The sequence below is a fragment of the Papio anubis genome, chromosome 13 (genome assembly GCF_008728515.1).
Source record: "Papio anubis isolate 15944 chromosome 13, Panubis1.0, whole genome shotgun sequence".
In the NCBI taxonomy this organism is placed as follows: domain Eukaryota; kingdom Metazoa; phylum Chordata; class Mammalia; order Primates; family Cercopithecidae; genus Papio; species Papio anubis.
In genome coordinates this window covers 232,264-245,245 of record NC_044988.1, presented here as the reverse complement: position 1 = coordinate 245,245, position 12,982 = coordinate 232,264, and the positions used below count along the sequence as shown (strand labels likewise).

The following is a 12,982-nucleotide window of genomic DNA, read 5'->3' as shown; positions in this document are numbered from 1 at the left end:
TAACTAGCAGAGATCTCAATGGAGAGCAAGGCTCAGGATTTCAGCATTAAGCTTGCCTTTCAATCTCTTAACTCAGAAATAGGAGGGCTTAATAATCTTTTCATCCTGACTTAAGGGAGCTAATCCTATTAAGGGTTTAGCATGCCTGGGAATTTACCTGCTTCACTGTAGGTCTAAGGATTTGAGGCTACTGGGGTCATGTCACAGAAGACACAGGAGCATCTCTGCAGAACCGGTCTCATGTTTGAAAGCATCCCTGCAGCGTACAAGATTAACAGGCACGGGGCTTCGAAGCGCTCGGGTAACCTACCTGCCACTCTGGTCTGAGGTCCATGTAACTGATCGCCCTTCGGGTTTAGTTTTGTACCATATCCTGATAGCATGAGGGAAGTCAGTAGCTGTCTGAGCCCCTGTCTTCCTGATCTGTAAGCTCCAAGTGTCAGTGTCAAAGAGGAGTTCCCCACAGCCAGCAGCCTGGCTGCAACGAGCATAATAGTCTAACTGCTCCCTCCAGCGATTTGCAGGCAAAGTCACAAGTTCACGTACAATCTGATTCCTGAGCTCCTCAGAAACAACAGTGAGCTCGGGAGACCTTGTAAATTTTTCCATACCTGGCACAGCAGCCACATCCACCTCCTCGACTTTTAACACAGATAAATCACAGCAGTCCAACACTAGCAAAAACTCCTCACTCCCATGATTCCCTGTGTCACAGCAGCGCTTCGAGCTAGAAACCCCAGCAGCATGTTCCTGGTTGTCATGGTTACCATCTTTATCAGAAGTATCTTTTTCCCCTTTACTACAGATTGCACAATCATTATATTCCATTTCAGATGACAAGGTCCTTGCATTTGTCACAGGAACATGGCAGGGCTCAGGCATCCCCAATTTGCAGCCTTTGTTTGACTCTGATTGGCAGGCTTCCTCGACAGAGCGATTCTGTTTCTTGAATCTGTCTCCGTCCTCAAGGAAAAGCACTATGGTCCCCTCAATGACTTGACTTTCAAAATCCACATCCAAATCCAGCACATAGTGCTTCACAAGTATGTGGCTGGTGTTGGCCATGAGAGGCAGGTCATCTCCGGCAGGGTCCAGCTGCATGTCCATGATGTGGTTTACTGTTTGAGAGATTTGTTAAAATCTCAGATGGGGCTTCCTATCTGCCTTAATCTTCCAGAATCATAAATAGCTGCTTATCAAAAAACAACTGATGTCACAGATTATGGTTCCACAACTTTCTGTCTCCTGGCAAAAAAGGAAAGCACAATTAGACAAAATTCCAAATAAGACCTAAGTGCTCCCGCAACTGCTGCTCCTGCAAGTTGACCACCATCCTAAATAATCCCCCAAGTGGTGGATGCCGTGGCCACCGTCCTAAATAATCCCCCAAGTGGTGGACGCCATGGCCACCGTCCTAAATAATCCCCCAAGTGGTGGATGCTCGTGGCTGGAAGGCTGACTAATCTTTTTTACTGACATGAAAGAAAGCTGCATTATGGGTTTCTAAAAATATTTCAATTACCAAGTGGATGGCACGGGCCTCCACAAAGCCAGAAGAAGCATGCTCCAATGAGAAATGTCCTTCTTTTAGAAAACAGCAATTGTTATGCAAAAGTGTAACCCAGCATCACTGTGCCTATGGTCTTAAAAGATATTAAATGTATCCCTTCTAATTTTGTGCATCAAAAGATAAGTGATTGTTTTTCCACTGTGATTCCAAGTAACAAGTGTGAATGAAGGCTAAATGGCCCCATACATTTTATTCTTTGAGAGTAATAATTTAATACATACAATGTAACTCCAGGGATTAATGTACTTTTCACATTAGGACTGCTCTCATATCAGCACTTCCAGTAAATTACAGGAAAATGAGCCAATTTACCAGGAGTGCATTCTAAGTATTCCTTTGAGATTGTTCATGGAGATTTTTCAAATTTATAGTTAAATACTCAAGGTATATCATTACATCTTAATAGCTGAAAACCCATTAACATTCTGGGTAATAGCCTTCTTGTGGCAAGCAAAAGGTCTTCTCACTTGGAAAAAAAAAGAAGCATGCAAATACCTACAAAAGGAAGGAGAGAAATTAAAATGTACAAACAGATGTTACAATAAAATGCACACATTCTTCATAAAAGTTCTGAATCAAAATGTATTCTTATTGTATACTAGCAATCTGGCTAAAAGAAAAATTATTTGAAATTATTTCAGTCCCTGTTGTGTACCTAATTTCTTTCAGCATATGCTCTTCTTTTTTTATTCTTTTATCAAAACCAAAAAAGAAATGGCAGGGGAACAGAAAGAAAAACTCTGACAGAGTAGATATATTTAAAATAATTTTTGTATTTCTAAATATCAGGAGGCATTCTTTCAACAACTACAAAACACTTGAATTTTCAAGTAAATCAAGCCCTCCCTTTGTATCCTAACTCCTCCTCACTGTTTTATCTGCATCTCTACTAGACCCTTTTATTTCCTTTCCTTCTAGAATCTCATTCTTGGTTAATATCCCATTGATTTTCACTTTATACCTCTCCACAGACTAGTTCCTCTTCAAAATCTCACCTAACCTTAAAAAATCCTGTCTCCTGCAGCCTTGTACAATCAGTTTCTATCTACTTTTCCAGTCATAGAGGCAACATTCCCTTGCATCCTTGTCCTCTAGCCAAAGGGCCTACTCAAAACACTGCTTCCTGAAGAGGACCTGACTCTAGGCCGATGTGCCTTTTGGACTGACCCATGTGCTGGACATGGAGGGCTCCTGCTCCTGCCCTCCCACCGCCACCTGCCAAATCCTGTTCTTCTCCATGTCCCGGTTTAAGTGCGACACCTCCTGAAACCCTTCCCTGGTCCTTGCTCCTCCCCCACTGCACTGTGTGTGGCACACTTTCAGTGCAATAGGAGTAGAGAGAAAGCAAGGATGCAAAGAAGAGTTTGAATTTACTTTATGGAGAAACTGGTATTTCCCTTGGTCCTAGAAAAGTCAATGAGCACAGGGGATAAGCCAGAGTATTTTCTGTCCTGTCATTTTGAATAATAACCTTCAATAAAGCCGTGGCTATTTCTATGTAATGAGAAACAGTGATCTTAAACCTTCATTCTGATGTGGCTGCGAACATACAGTATTTTGTTGACTGGGCGTCTTTTAAAAAACTTGTTTGATTAAAAGCCCGGAATACACACACGCTCACACACACACAGAACGAAAACAGGCATCAGTAAGACAAAGGTCAGTTTAGTGGCTGGCTAAACTATCATATTCAGAGAAAACAGTTTAGCATTTTTAAAATTATAGATATAATTATTTATTGTCCAACTCTAACAGATTCCTAAATTCACTTCTAAAAATTTGTATAATTTAGGTATAAAACACATTCTACAGAACAGTTCTCACCACTTTTGTTCCTGGTGGCAGAGAATGAGGCTGCCCTAGAGCCCCACCCACTCAAGCCTGTTAGCAGAACCACTGTTACGAAAAGCCACGGCTGGCCTTCCAGTGGCTAACCACGGCCGCCTCTAAAATCAGTGCACTATGTGGCATGTGTCTTAAGTGATGAAACGTTTGTCACCTGACAATCCATTGGTTCTCTTTAGCGGATTCTTCTAACACCTTTAACTTTGCGGAAGCAATTCTAACACCTTTAACTTTCCAATTCCATGCTTGCTGTCATTCTCAGCTGAGGATTTGGCCCCCTGCTTTGCTGAGATAATTCTGAATCTCTGCAGCTCAACCATACCTCAAAGTATCATTAGCTCTTCATAAGTATTACCTTCTCTTGATTCAGAGGGAACAATATCCCTTCTCACCAAAGCTTGTTTAGTTTATTCTGCCCCACTGAATCCCAACTTCTGGGGTTTTGAGAGAGCCAAATAAATAGCACATTCCTCTCCCATCCAGATTCTGAATGTAGCAAAAAATAAGATATGGCAAAGGCAGACCGAAATATCGCCATTACTACTGATGAAGGCTAAACTGGAGAACATGGCTTACTGTGAGAGCCAAAGGTAGCTGGAAACTGAATCCCCAAATTAGGTTTATCAACATGGTCACAGGCAATGCTTCCAGAAGGAGAGGTGGCCTCCCTCAGGTAAGATTTAAGGCCTGGAGGAAGAGAGAATGGCTCTCTGCGGTCAGGATTGTTGCCCATACGCAAAAGGGAGGAGATGAGCAGAGCACATCCTGTTTCTTCTTCCCAAATTTATCAGACTAAGTCACTCCAGCTCCCTTAGGATAAAGGCACTGGGATCAGGAGTGTTACACTGACTGAACTCCCCCAGCAAGGAAGGAAACATGAGAAGTGGGGAAGAAGTGTTCTCTCAACACCATCCCCTTCCACTTACTTGAACCCTGTTTCATTTGACATTTTTCTCTTGCCAACATTTTATCTCCCTCAATGATTACACCCTGTTCTGAACATTCAAACATCCCTAGGGTTGCGGGCTCAAGCAATCCTCCTTCCTCAGCCTCCCAAGTAGCTGGGACCATAGGTACGTGCCACCACACTCATCTAACTTTTTAAAGTTTTGTAGAGATGAGGTCTTGCCATGTTGCCCAGACTGGTCTTGAACTCTTCAGCTCAGGCGATCTGCCCACCTCAGCCCCCCAAAGTGCTGAGATTACAGGTGTGAGCCATCACAACCAGCCTTAGGGTTGCCATCTTTTTTCTTTTTTTTTTTTTTTTTGAGACAGAGTCTCGCTCTGTCACCCAGGCTGGAGTGCAGTGACGCGATCTCGGCTCACTGCAAGCTCTGCCTCCTGGGTTCACGCCATTCTCCTGCCTCAGCCTCCCGAGTAGCTGGGACTACAGGCACCTGCCACCACACTCGGCTAATTTTTTTGTATTTTTGGTAGAGATGGGGTTCCGCCGTGTTAGCCAGGATGGTCTCGATCTCCTGACCTCGTGATCTGCCCAGCTCGGCCTCCCAAAGTGGTGGGATTACAGGCGTGAGCCACCGCGGCCGGCCCAGGGTTGCCATCTTTAAAAACAATCAACAACTTCATTTGGCCTACTTTAAGTCATCTTTATTTCACTGAACTTTGGAACTGAAAAATTCCTTAGGGCTCACTCAATCCAACTCTCTAATTTTACAAATGAAGACAGTGAGTCCCAGACAGGCAAAGCAATTTGCTCAAGGTCACCCAGTTCTTTTTGTTTGCTGTGAACAGAACATTTTCCACCTGCTGAGGCTTTTCCTGGGAATTCTCATCCCCAGGTCTCATGGCCATCTCCTTCATACTGTCTAAGTCATAAGACAAATGTCACCTCTAAGTCTCTCTTCCATATCTTCCTTCGACCTTCTTTATCTTCTTCAAGTTATGCAGACTAGTAGGCAATTCTTATTGCAATAGCTTGGGGGGCAAAGGAGAACTTTTAAGCCAGCCCCAGAAGATTCTGAAGATTCTGTCACTTCTGCATGGTTTTCAACCTAAATAATGTATAAGTCTATTAGTTGTTGCTTATTTGCCTATGTCTTACTTGTCTTAGATGCATGGATGACCTAAATCATCTTTCTCTCTGCAAGTACGTAACGCTCACTGATGTCAGTCAGGGTCACAGCCCCACATTTAGGGAAAAACTGAACTGCCTGTGGTTGCAAATGCATGTATGTGGCCACACTGCAAGGTCTCTCTCAGCAAATGGAAACCATATTTCTAAGCAGTCCGTCGACTTCAGCACTTTTGGCTATTATTGTGCTCCAATTCAAAATGCTAGCCTGTCTCACTGAAGCATTTTTCCATTCTCTGTCACAAGCCATAACATATAAAAGTCCCCCTTATAAAAACCAACGGTTAGTTTCCAGTGGCTAACCATCGCTGCATCTAAAATAAGTGTGCTAAAAAAAAAGAAAAAGAAAATAAGTGTGCTATGTGGTATGTATTTTAAATGCTTAAATGATTGTCTCGGCAGCACCATTAAAGGCTTTGAAAGGATTAGCGTACAGTAATATTTTTCTTAAGGGGGAAGAGGATCACATACTAAACAGAGCTATGGCGCAGAGAAGAAACTGCTCTGCCATTCTCAGCCATCCAAAGTGGAATGCACCCATTTACGAATGTGGGATATAACCTCTGTAACGCTGTCCCCAATCCCCCCAACGAAAAAAAATTTCATTCTCCTTTCAAGCTACAAAGCAACGTGTATCCTCATGACTCTTGAACTTATCCTGGCTCATTTTATAGTTACCTCCATCCTCCAATGCTCTAAAAATTCCTTGTAACTCCTGAATCATTTTTGCGTTCATGACCAGGTTAAGTGGAGTATCCTCAACACAGCAGGTTCTCAATAAATATTTGTGGAATTGCCATCCAAAGGCTTTTGTGATTTCAGCGTCTAGTTAGTTATACAACAGGGACTCCAGCTTGTGTGCTCTACAGTCTAGCGCTAAGTTACTGCTTAACAAACATCTCCCCCCAGACGTCTCATTTTTTCTTCTCGGGATACACCTGTGCCTCTTTTCATGCCACATCTTTTTACTTGTAAGCAACTGGGGGAAAGGAGAACTTATTTTTACATATATGCTTATTCTACAACATAGAGCACACTGTGAGTAATTACTAAATATTTAATTCCACTGACTACCTGACCAGAGAATGACAGCTTTCTGCTATTCCATTATTTAGGATATGCCAATTGCTCTTAATAACAGCCAGTGTACTTGCTGACATACACTGTTTCTGGGCACAATTCTTCACACAATCAAATGCATATAGTCACAGGAACATAGTTTACTACTGTGAAATTCAATAATTTCAGAATTAGAAAGAAACTTAGAAGTTCAAATATACTGTTTTGTGTTTATAAATGTCACACTGACATACTATTCTGCAACTTCTTTCACTCAATGGTTCTGAGATATAGACATGCTGATGTATATAAATCTGTCTCTTTTAACTGCTGTTTAATGCTCCCACAGGAATATTCTATAATTTATCCGTACATTCCCCTACTGATAGATATTTAAGTTATTTGAAAATTTTCTTCATTACAAATGATGCTGCAATGAGCCTCGTACGCACACCTCTTAGCTGCACCCTGCAGGTAAAACGATGTGGCACAAAAAGAGGCACAGGTGTATCCTGAGAAGAAAAAACGAGATGTCTAGAAATTCCATTTTGCCTGATGTTAATATTGTCATACCTACTTTCTTTTGGTTTGCTTTTTCCTGGCACATCTTTCAATCTCTTTTATTTTTAAGTGCTCTGGACTCTTTTTGCCTTGGCTGTCTTTTTAAAACAACATTTGACTGGCTATTTTAAAAATATAATTATCATTTTTAATGACTGAAATGAATTTCTTTAAATTTATCACAATTACAGTTGTAATAGCACCATCTCAATCAACACGTTTTGTTTTCTATCTCCCGTGATTTTGTTTCTTAGCTTTATTTTTCTGCTTTTTATTGAATTTTTCTACATTCTGTTTTCCCCTCCACTGTTTCATAACTTACACAATCAATGCCTTTAATATGCCTACTTAAAGTCAATCTCAAACAACCTTCCAAACAAAATAAGGACCTTGGAAAGTTTTATCACCAGTCTTCCCTCTTCCTTACTCCATACCAGCTTCCATATTATTGTTGCTATTATCTTAGTATCACATTGTTTGTTAAAACTCCACCCAACTTTTTTAAAGTCAATATTCATTTGTATTTACAAATATATTCACCAGCTTCCTTACTCGTGATAATTTATACATTCCACTCCTTCCTTCTGGGTCCAATTTTATTCTACTTGCTGCATGACAAATTACTTTGTAGCTTCAAACAGCAACCATTTAATTCCATTCTATAGGTCATGAATGTGGGTAACAGTCAGCTGGAGGAATCTGTTACTCAATGGTACTCAGTTGGAGGACGGACTTGTCTGGAGGGTCTGATGCCCAGAGAGGCTGCTTAAACTTATTTAAATAAACTTATTTAAATTTAAATAAAGCTTATTTAACACTGAGATCTTGGAATGGTTGGACATCTTCTATGGTAGCAGGCAGCCCCCAGCATGAGCATCCCAAAAACCAGTTGAAAACTGCATGGCCTCTTCTGACCTAGCCTCAAAGTCAACATGGTTATTATTTCTAATAGTCCATTGCTTTCAAGAGCAAACTCATAAGGCCAATAGAGATTCAAGGAGAGGGGATTAGACTCCACCTTTTGATGGGGGAGTGCCAAGGTATATTGTAGAAAAGCATGGAAGATGGTAAATATTGTTATGGCCATTTTTGGAAAATACAATCTGCCACAATTTCCTTTTTACTTAAGTTTATCTTTAGTGATTATTTCAGGAGTCCATGGGTAACAAATTATTTTAACAGTTGTATGTTTGAAAATGTCTGTATTACATCCTCTCTACTGAGTGATCACTTAACTAAGTGTTGACCTTTTGTTGATATTTTTAATTAACACTTTTTTACACTAGTTTACATTAATTAACACTAATTACAACTCCACTGTAACCTGGCATATCTTGTTGCTGATAAGAAAGAAGTTTGTTATTAGCTTGCATTTATTGATACGTATCTGTTCTTTCTCCCTGGTACCTGCATGTATGTGGGGGGATGTGTGTGTATGTGAGAGAGAGACAGAGAAAGAAAGAGACTTGTGTGCCTGTGTGTGTGTGTTGTTTCTGAATACCTGAAGTGGAAGGGAGATTTCCTTATACTTCAGTGGATCACACTGACCAGAAGCCCACAGACTACGACATACCACGTAATGGTCCAGACCCACAATTCCTTTTGGTGAAGAAGTTTTCACGAGGCTGGGTGCAGTAGCTCGTGCTCGTAATTCCGGCACTTTGGGAGGATGGCTTGAGCCCAGGAGTTCAAGACAAGCCCAGGTAACACAGGAAGACCTCTCTCTACAAATAACAGTTAGCCAGACATGGTGGTGTACATGCCTATAGTCCAGTTACTTAGGAGACTGAGGTGGGAGGATTGCTTGAGCCTGACAGGCCAAGACTGCAGTGAGTCGTGATTGCGTCACTGTACTCCAGCCTGAGCAGCACAGCGAGACTCTTTCTGAAAAAAAAAAAGTTTTCATGGGTTCTATGTTCACTGTCTAAATGATGGGTTCAATAGGAGTCCAAACCTGAGCATCATGCATATTCCCCTGCAACAAACCTGCACATGTATATCCCCTGGATCTAAAATTAAAATTTCAGTTGGAAAAAAAAAAAGAAATTTTCATATAGGATATTCTTCGTTGTATAACATTAGAGGCACCGTAGCTATAGATTACCTTTTATTATCCCAGAAGCCCAGAGAGATGATTAAAGACGAGAGGTTAAGAATATGTGCAAAGAAAGACGCCCAGATACACAGACAGCTGGATTATATCACTCAGTCAACAAATATGTGGAATCTCTTCCATTCTGTCTTTGTCTAGTAACTCTCTGGACCCCATCATGTCCTCAAGGAAAACATCCCTGACTTCACTGATTAAGTCAAATTCCCCTGTTATTAGATTTTATAGTCATGTGCTTCTTAGTAGCACAACAAACACAGTTTTAGTTTTACATTTAGTTTTACATGTGTCTGTTTGATTATTTAATTAATATTATTCTGACCTCCCCTTAAATGAAAGGGAGTACCACTTCTGGTAATAGTGGAGTACCTTCTGGTAGACTAATCCTCCCACTGATAGTACTTATAAACTCTAGACAAAAAGACAAAATTTCTGAAGGCCCATGAAAGTGAGCAAAAAGCTGACAAGGGCTGTAGGGAGCCAACACGTGAAGAAGGGAATGGCATTGAGCTTCCTGCTTTATAGTTTTTCACTGGAGGGAAAACCCTACTTGGTGCCAGGCAAGGCAGTTAACTCATTTATGCCAGAGGTTGCAATTTTTTGTGTGTGAAAAATCAGACCTTGGGCCCAGCGCGGTGGCTCAAGCCTGTAATCCCAGCACTTTGGGAGGCCGAGGCGGGTGGACCACGGGGTCAGGAGATCGAGACCAGCCTGGCTAACACGGTGAAACCCTGTCTCTACTAAAAATACAAAAAAGTAGCCACGCGTGGTGGCAGGTGCCTATAGTCCCAGTTACTCGGGAGGCTGAGCAGGAGAATGGCGTGAACCCAGGAGGCGGAGCTTGCAGTGAGCTGAGATAGCGCCACTGCACTCCAGCCTGGGCGACAGAGTGAGACTCCGTCTCAAAACAAAAGAAAAAGAAAAAGAAAAATCAGACCTTGGAGATGACCTTGAGCAGCAGGATATAAATAACTGCCACAAGCTTAGCATTCCAATAATGGAACACTAGGCATAAATGGGTTAAAACTAAGATTGAAACCTGAAGGTTTTTTTGTTTTTTTTTTTTTTGAGATGGAGTCTTGCTCTGTCGCCAGGCTGGAGTGCAGTGGCCCAATCTCGCTCACTGCAACCTCTGCCTCCAAGGTTCAAGTGATGCTCCTGCCTCAGCCTCCCCAGTAGCTAGGACTACAGGCGCCCAACACCACGCCCGGCCAATTTTTTGTATTTTTAGTAGAGACGGGGTTTCACTGTGTTGGCCAGGATGGTCTCAATCTCCTGACCTCGTGATCCACCCACCTCGGCCTCCTAAAGTGCTGGGATTACAGGCGTGAGCCACCGCGCACAGCCGAAAACCTAAAGTCTTACTGGCTGAAGAATGAGAGACTAGAGTTTAAGACCAACACAGCAGCTGGAGAGAAAAGAAGGAAAACTTTAGGAAAGGTGATGTCTCCAAAGCAAGAGTCCTATATTCTATATATAAACTCTGCCCAATTCCCTAATTGTACCCTGAACCATGCATGTATGGGGGAGATCAAATGGCCTCCTTAAGGCAAAATGAACTCAACTAAACTGAGATTTTGGCTGCTCTCCACAGCAGCAAAGGTAAAGTTAGAAATCTGAGTTCAGTCAAGTCAACTGTCTGTTAATACAAAACATCAGTATTCTTCAGAGGACCATAACAGAATCCAGAGTTTCTACAAAGTATCAATTACAATGTCTAAGATAAAATATAAAACTAGTAGACATAAAAGAAATAAGAAAACATGACCCAGACTCAAAGAAAAAGCAATTAGTAGAGACCAACCTGAGTGGACTCAAATATTAGAATTAACAGACAACGATTTTAAAGCAGCTATTCATATTATAATTAGGCAAAAATGCTGTAATACATGAACTAAAAGGAAAACTCAGCAAAGAAATAGGAATTACTTTTTTAAAAAGGAAAAGAAAATTCCAGAACTGAAGAATACTATATTTAAGATAAAAACTTCACCGGATGGTTTTAACAGAAGATTAATGATTATAGAAGACAGTCAGTGAACCAGAAAATAGTTATATAGAAATTATCCAGTGTAAAGAACAGAAAAATGTGAAAAAGAATGAACAGGTACTTTTGGGACATGTAATTGGAGTCCAAGGTGGACAGGCAAAAGAGAATGTGGTCCCAAAAAATACTTCAAAAAACAAGAAGCAGTGAGCACAACCGGCACCTAGATCTTGTTTCTAAATACCATTTCCCAACACGAGGAAACAGCCCTCCTTGGAGACATGGCTGATTCTCAAACTGGACAGGGAAAACACAAGATGGGTCTGAAGCATTACATGGACCCCTAAAGTAAAGAAGGAAACAGACAGACAAACAGAAGAATTGGACACAGGAACCAACCTGAAAGAACTTTCAATGCCCAAAGCTGGAACAATTTGAGTAAGAAAATAAATAATGATAGTATTGGATTAAACCCCAACAAAATGAATATGTCTACTCTGATATACACAAATAATTAAATAAGTAATCATTTGTTTAAATTGGTTGAATAAATAATCATGAAGGGAGAGACCACATCTTCCTTATGGAAGAATTCCAAAAAATCGATGTAGATATTACCTCTTCAAAGACATAGAACTTAATTCCCTTCCCCTTGAATATAGGCCAAACTTAATTATTTGCTTCCAAGAAATAAGGAATGGAAAAGAAAAAATATTATGTTCACAGTAGAGAAATCTGACAGTTTAATCAAGTTGAATACCACCAGTGATAAGTCATATGGTATAATTATCCTCCGGTACGACGCAATGAGTAGGGTACCCTACCTGTGTCGTGTTCCTGAAACCTCAGTGTAAGCATGACGACACATCAGACAAACCCATACGAGGGACATTCTAAAACACACCTAACCAGTACTCTTCAAAAGTGTGAAGGCTACAAAAAACAAGTAAAATCTGACAAAGTGTTAGAGAATGGAGGTGTACAGGAGATACGATAAAATGCAATGTGGTGCCCTAGACTGGATCCTAAAACAAACAAACAAAAAGGACATTAGTGGAAAAACTGTAGATAAAAGCATTATGCCAGTGCTACATTTTTAGTTTAACAAACATACCGTGATTATATGAACATGAAGAGAAGCTGGATGATGAGTTGGGAACTCCCTATACTATCTTTGCAACTTTTTGGTAAATCTGAAAGTATTTCAAAATAAACCATTTATTTAAAAATAGTTAAAATTTTCCAAATTTGGTGAGAGATACAAAGCTTCAAAAGTTTATTTACACAGGAAAAATATGAAGGAAAATACACCTAGGCACATCATTATCAAACTACTGAAAAACAAAACTAATCTTGAAAGTAGCCATTACGAAACGACATATTACCCACAGAAGAACAACGACACAGATGGCAGGTGGCTTCTTCTCAGAATGACCTGGATTCCCAGAGAAACAATGGAGGCCACAGAAACAGTGAAATGATACCTTTTAGGTGCAGAAAGAATGGGCAGGGGACAAATTTGCTTCAAATGTATTAGTCCTGAAACCTTACTTCTATTATTAATTTATCAGAAAGTCCTTATTTCTGTGTGCTTAGCAAAATGGCAGCCCATTCCTGGTTAATTTATCCAAAGTTTTGAATGACTAGAGGCTGAAATAATTTTTACTTTATTCAAGATTGTAATTTCCTATTTTTTTAATTTACTATTCTATTTCAAAACAAATACATTCTAAAACACTAACCATCCCTCCAAAATAT

The 12,982-nt window shown here is 40.6% G+C and overlaps 1 protein-coding gene across 17 annotated transcripts in view; it reads right to left on the bottom strand.

Moving 5' to 3' along the window:
* Positions 1–12,982, bottom strand: part of AOPEP (aminopeptidase O (putative)) — a 383,438-nt gene that overhangs the window by 353,606 nt on the left and 16,850 nt on the right. For all 17 annotated transcript variants that reach the window (XR_002517756.2, XR_001895427.3, XM_031654785.1 and 14 more), the window contains exon 2: positions 311–1,245. Coding sequence is in view for 15 of the 17 variants with exons in the window: in XM_031654785.1 (XP_031510645.1) it covers positions 311–1,107 (797 nt within the window). In the remaining 2 variants the exon portion in view is untranslated. The remainder of the gene's footprint in view (positions 1–310; positions 1,246–12,982) is intronic.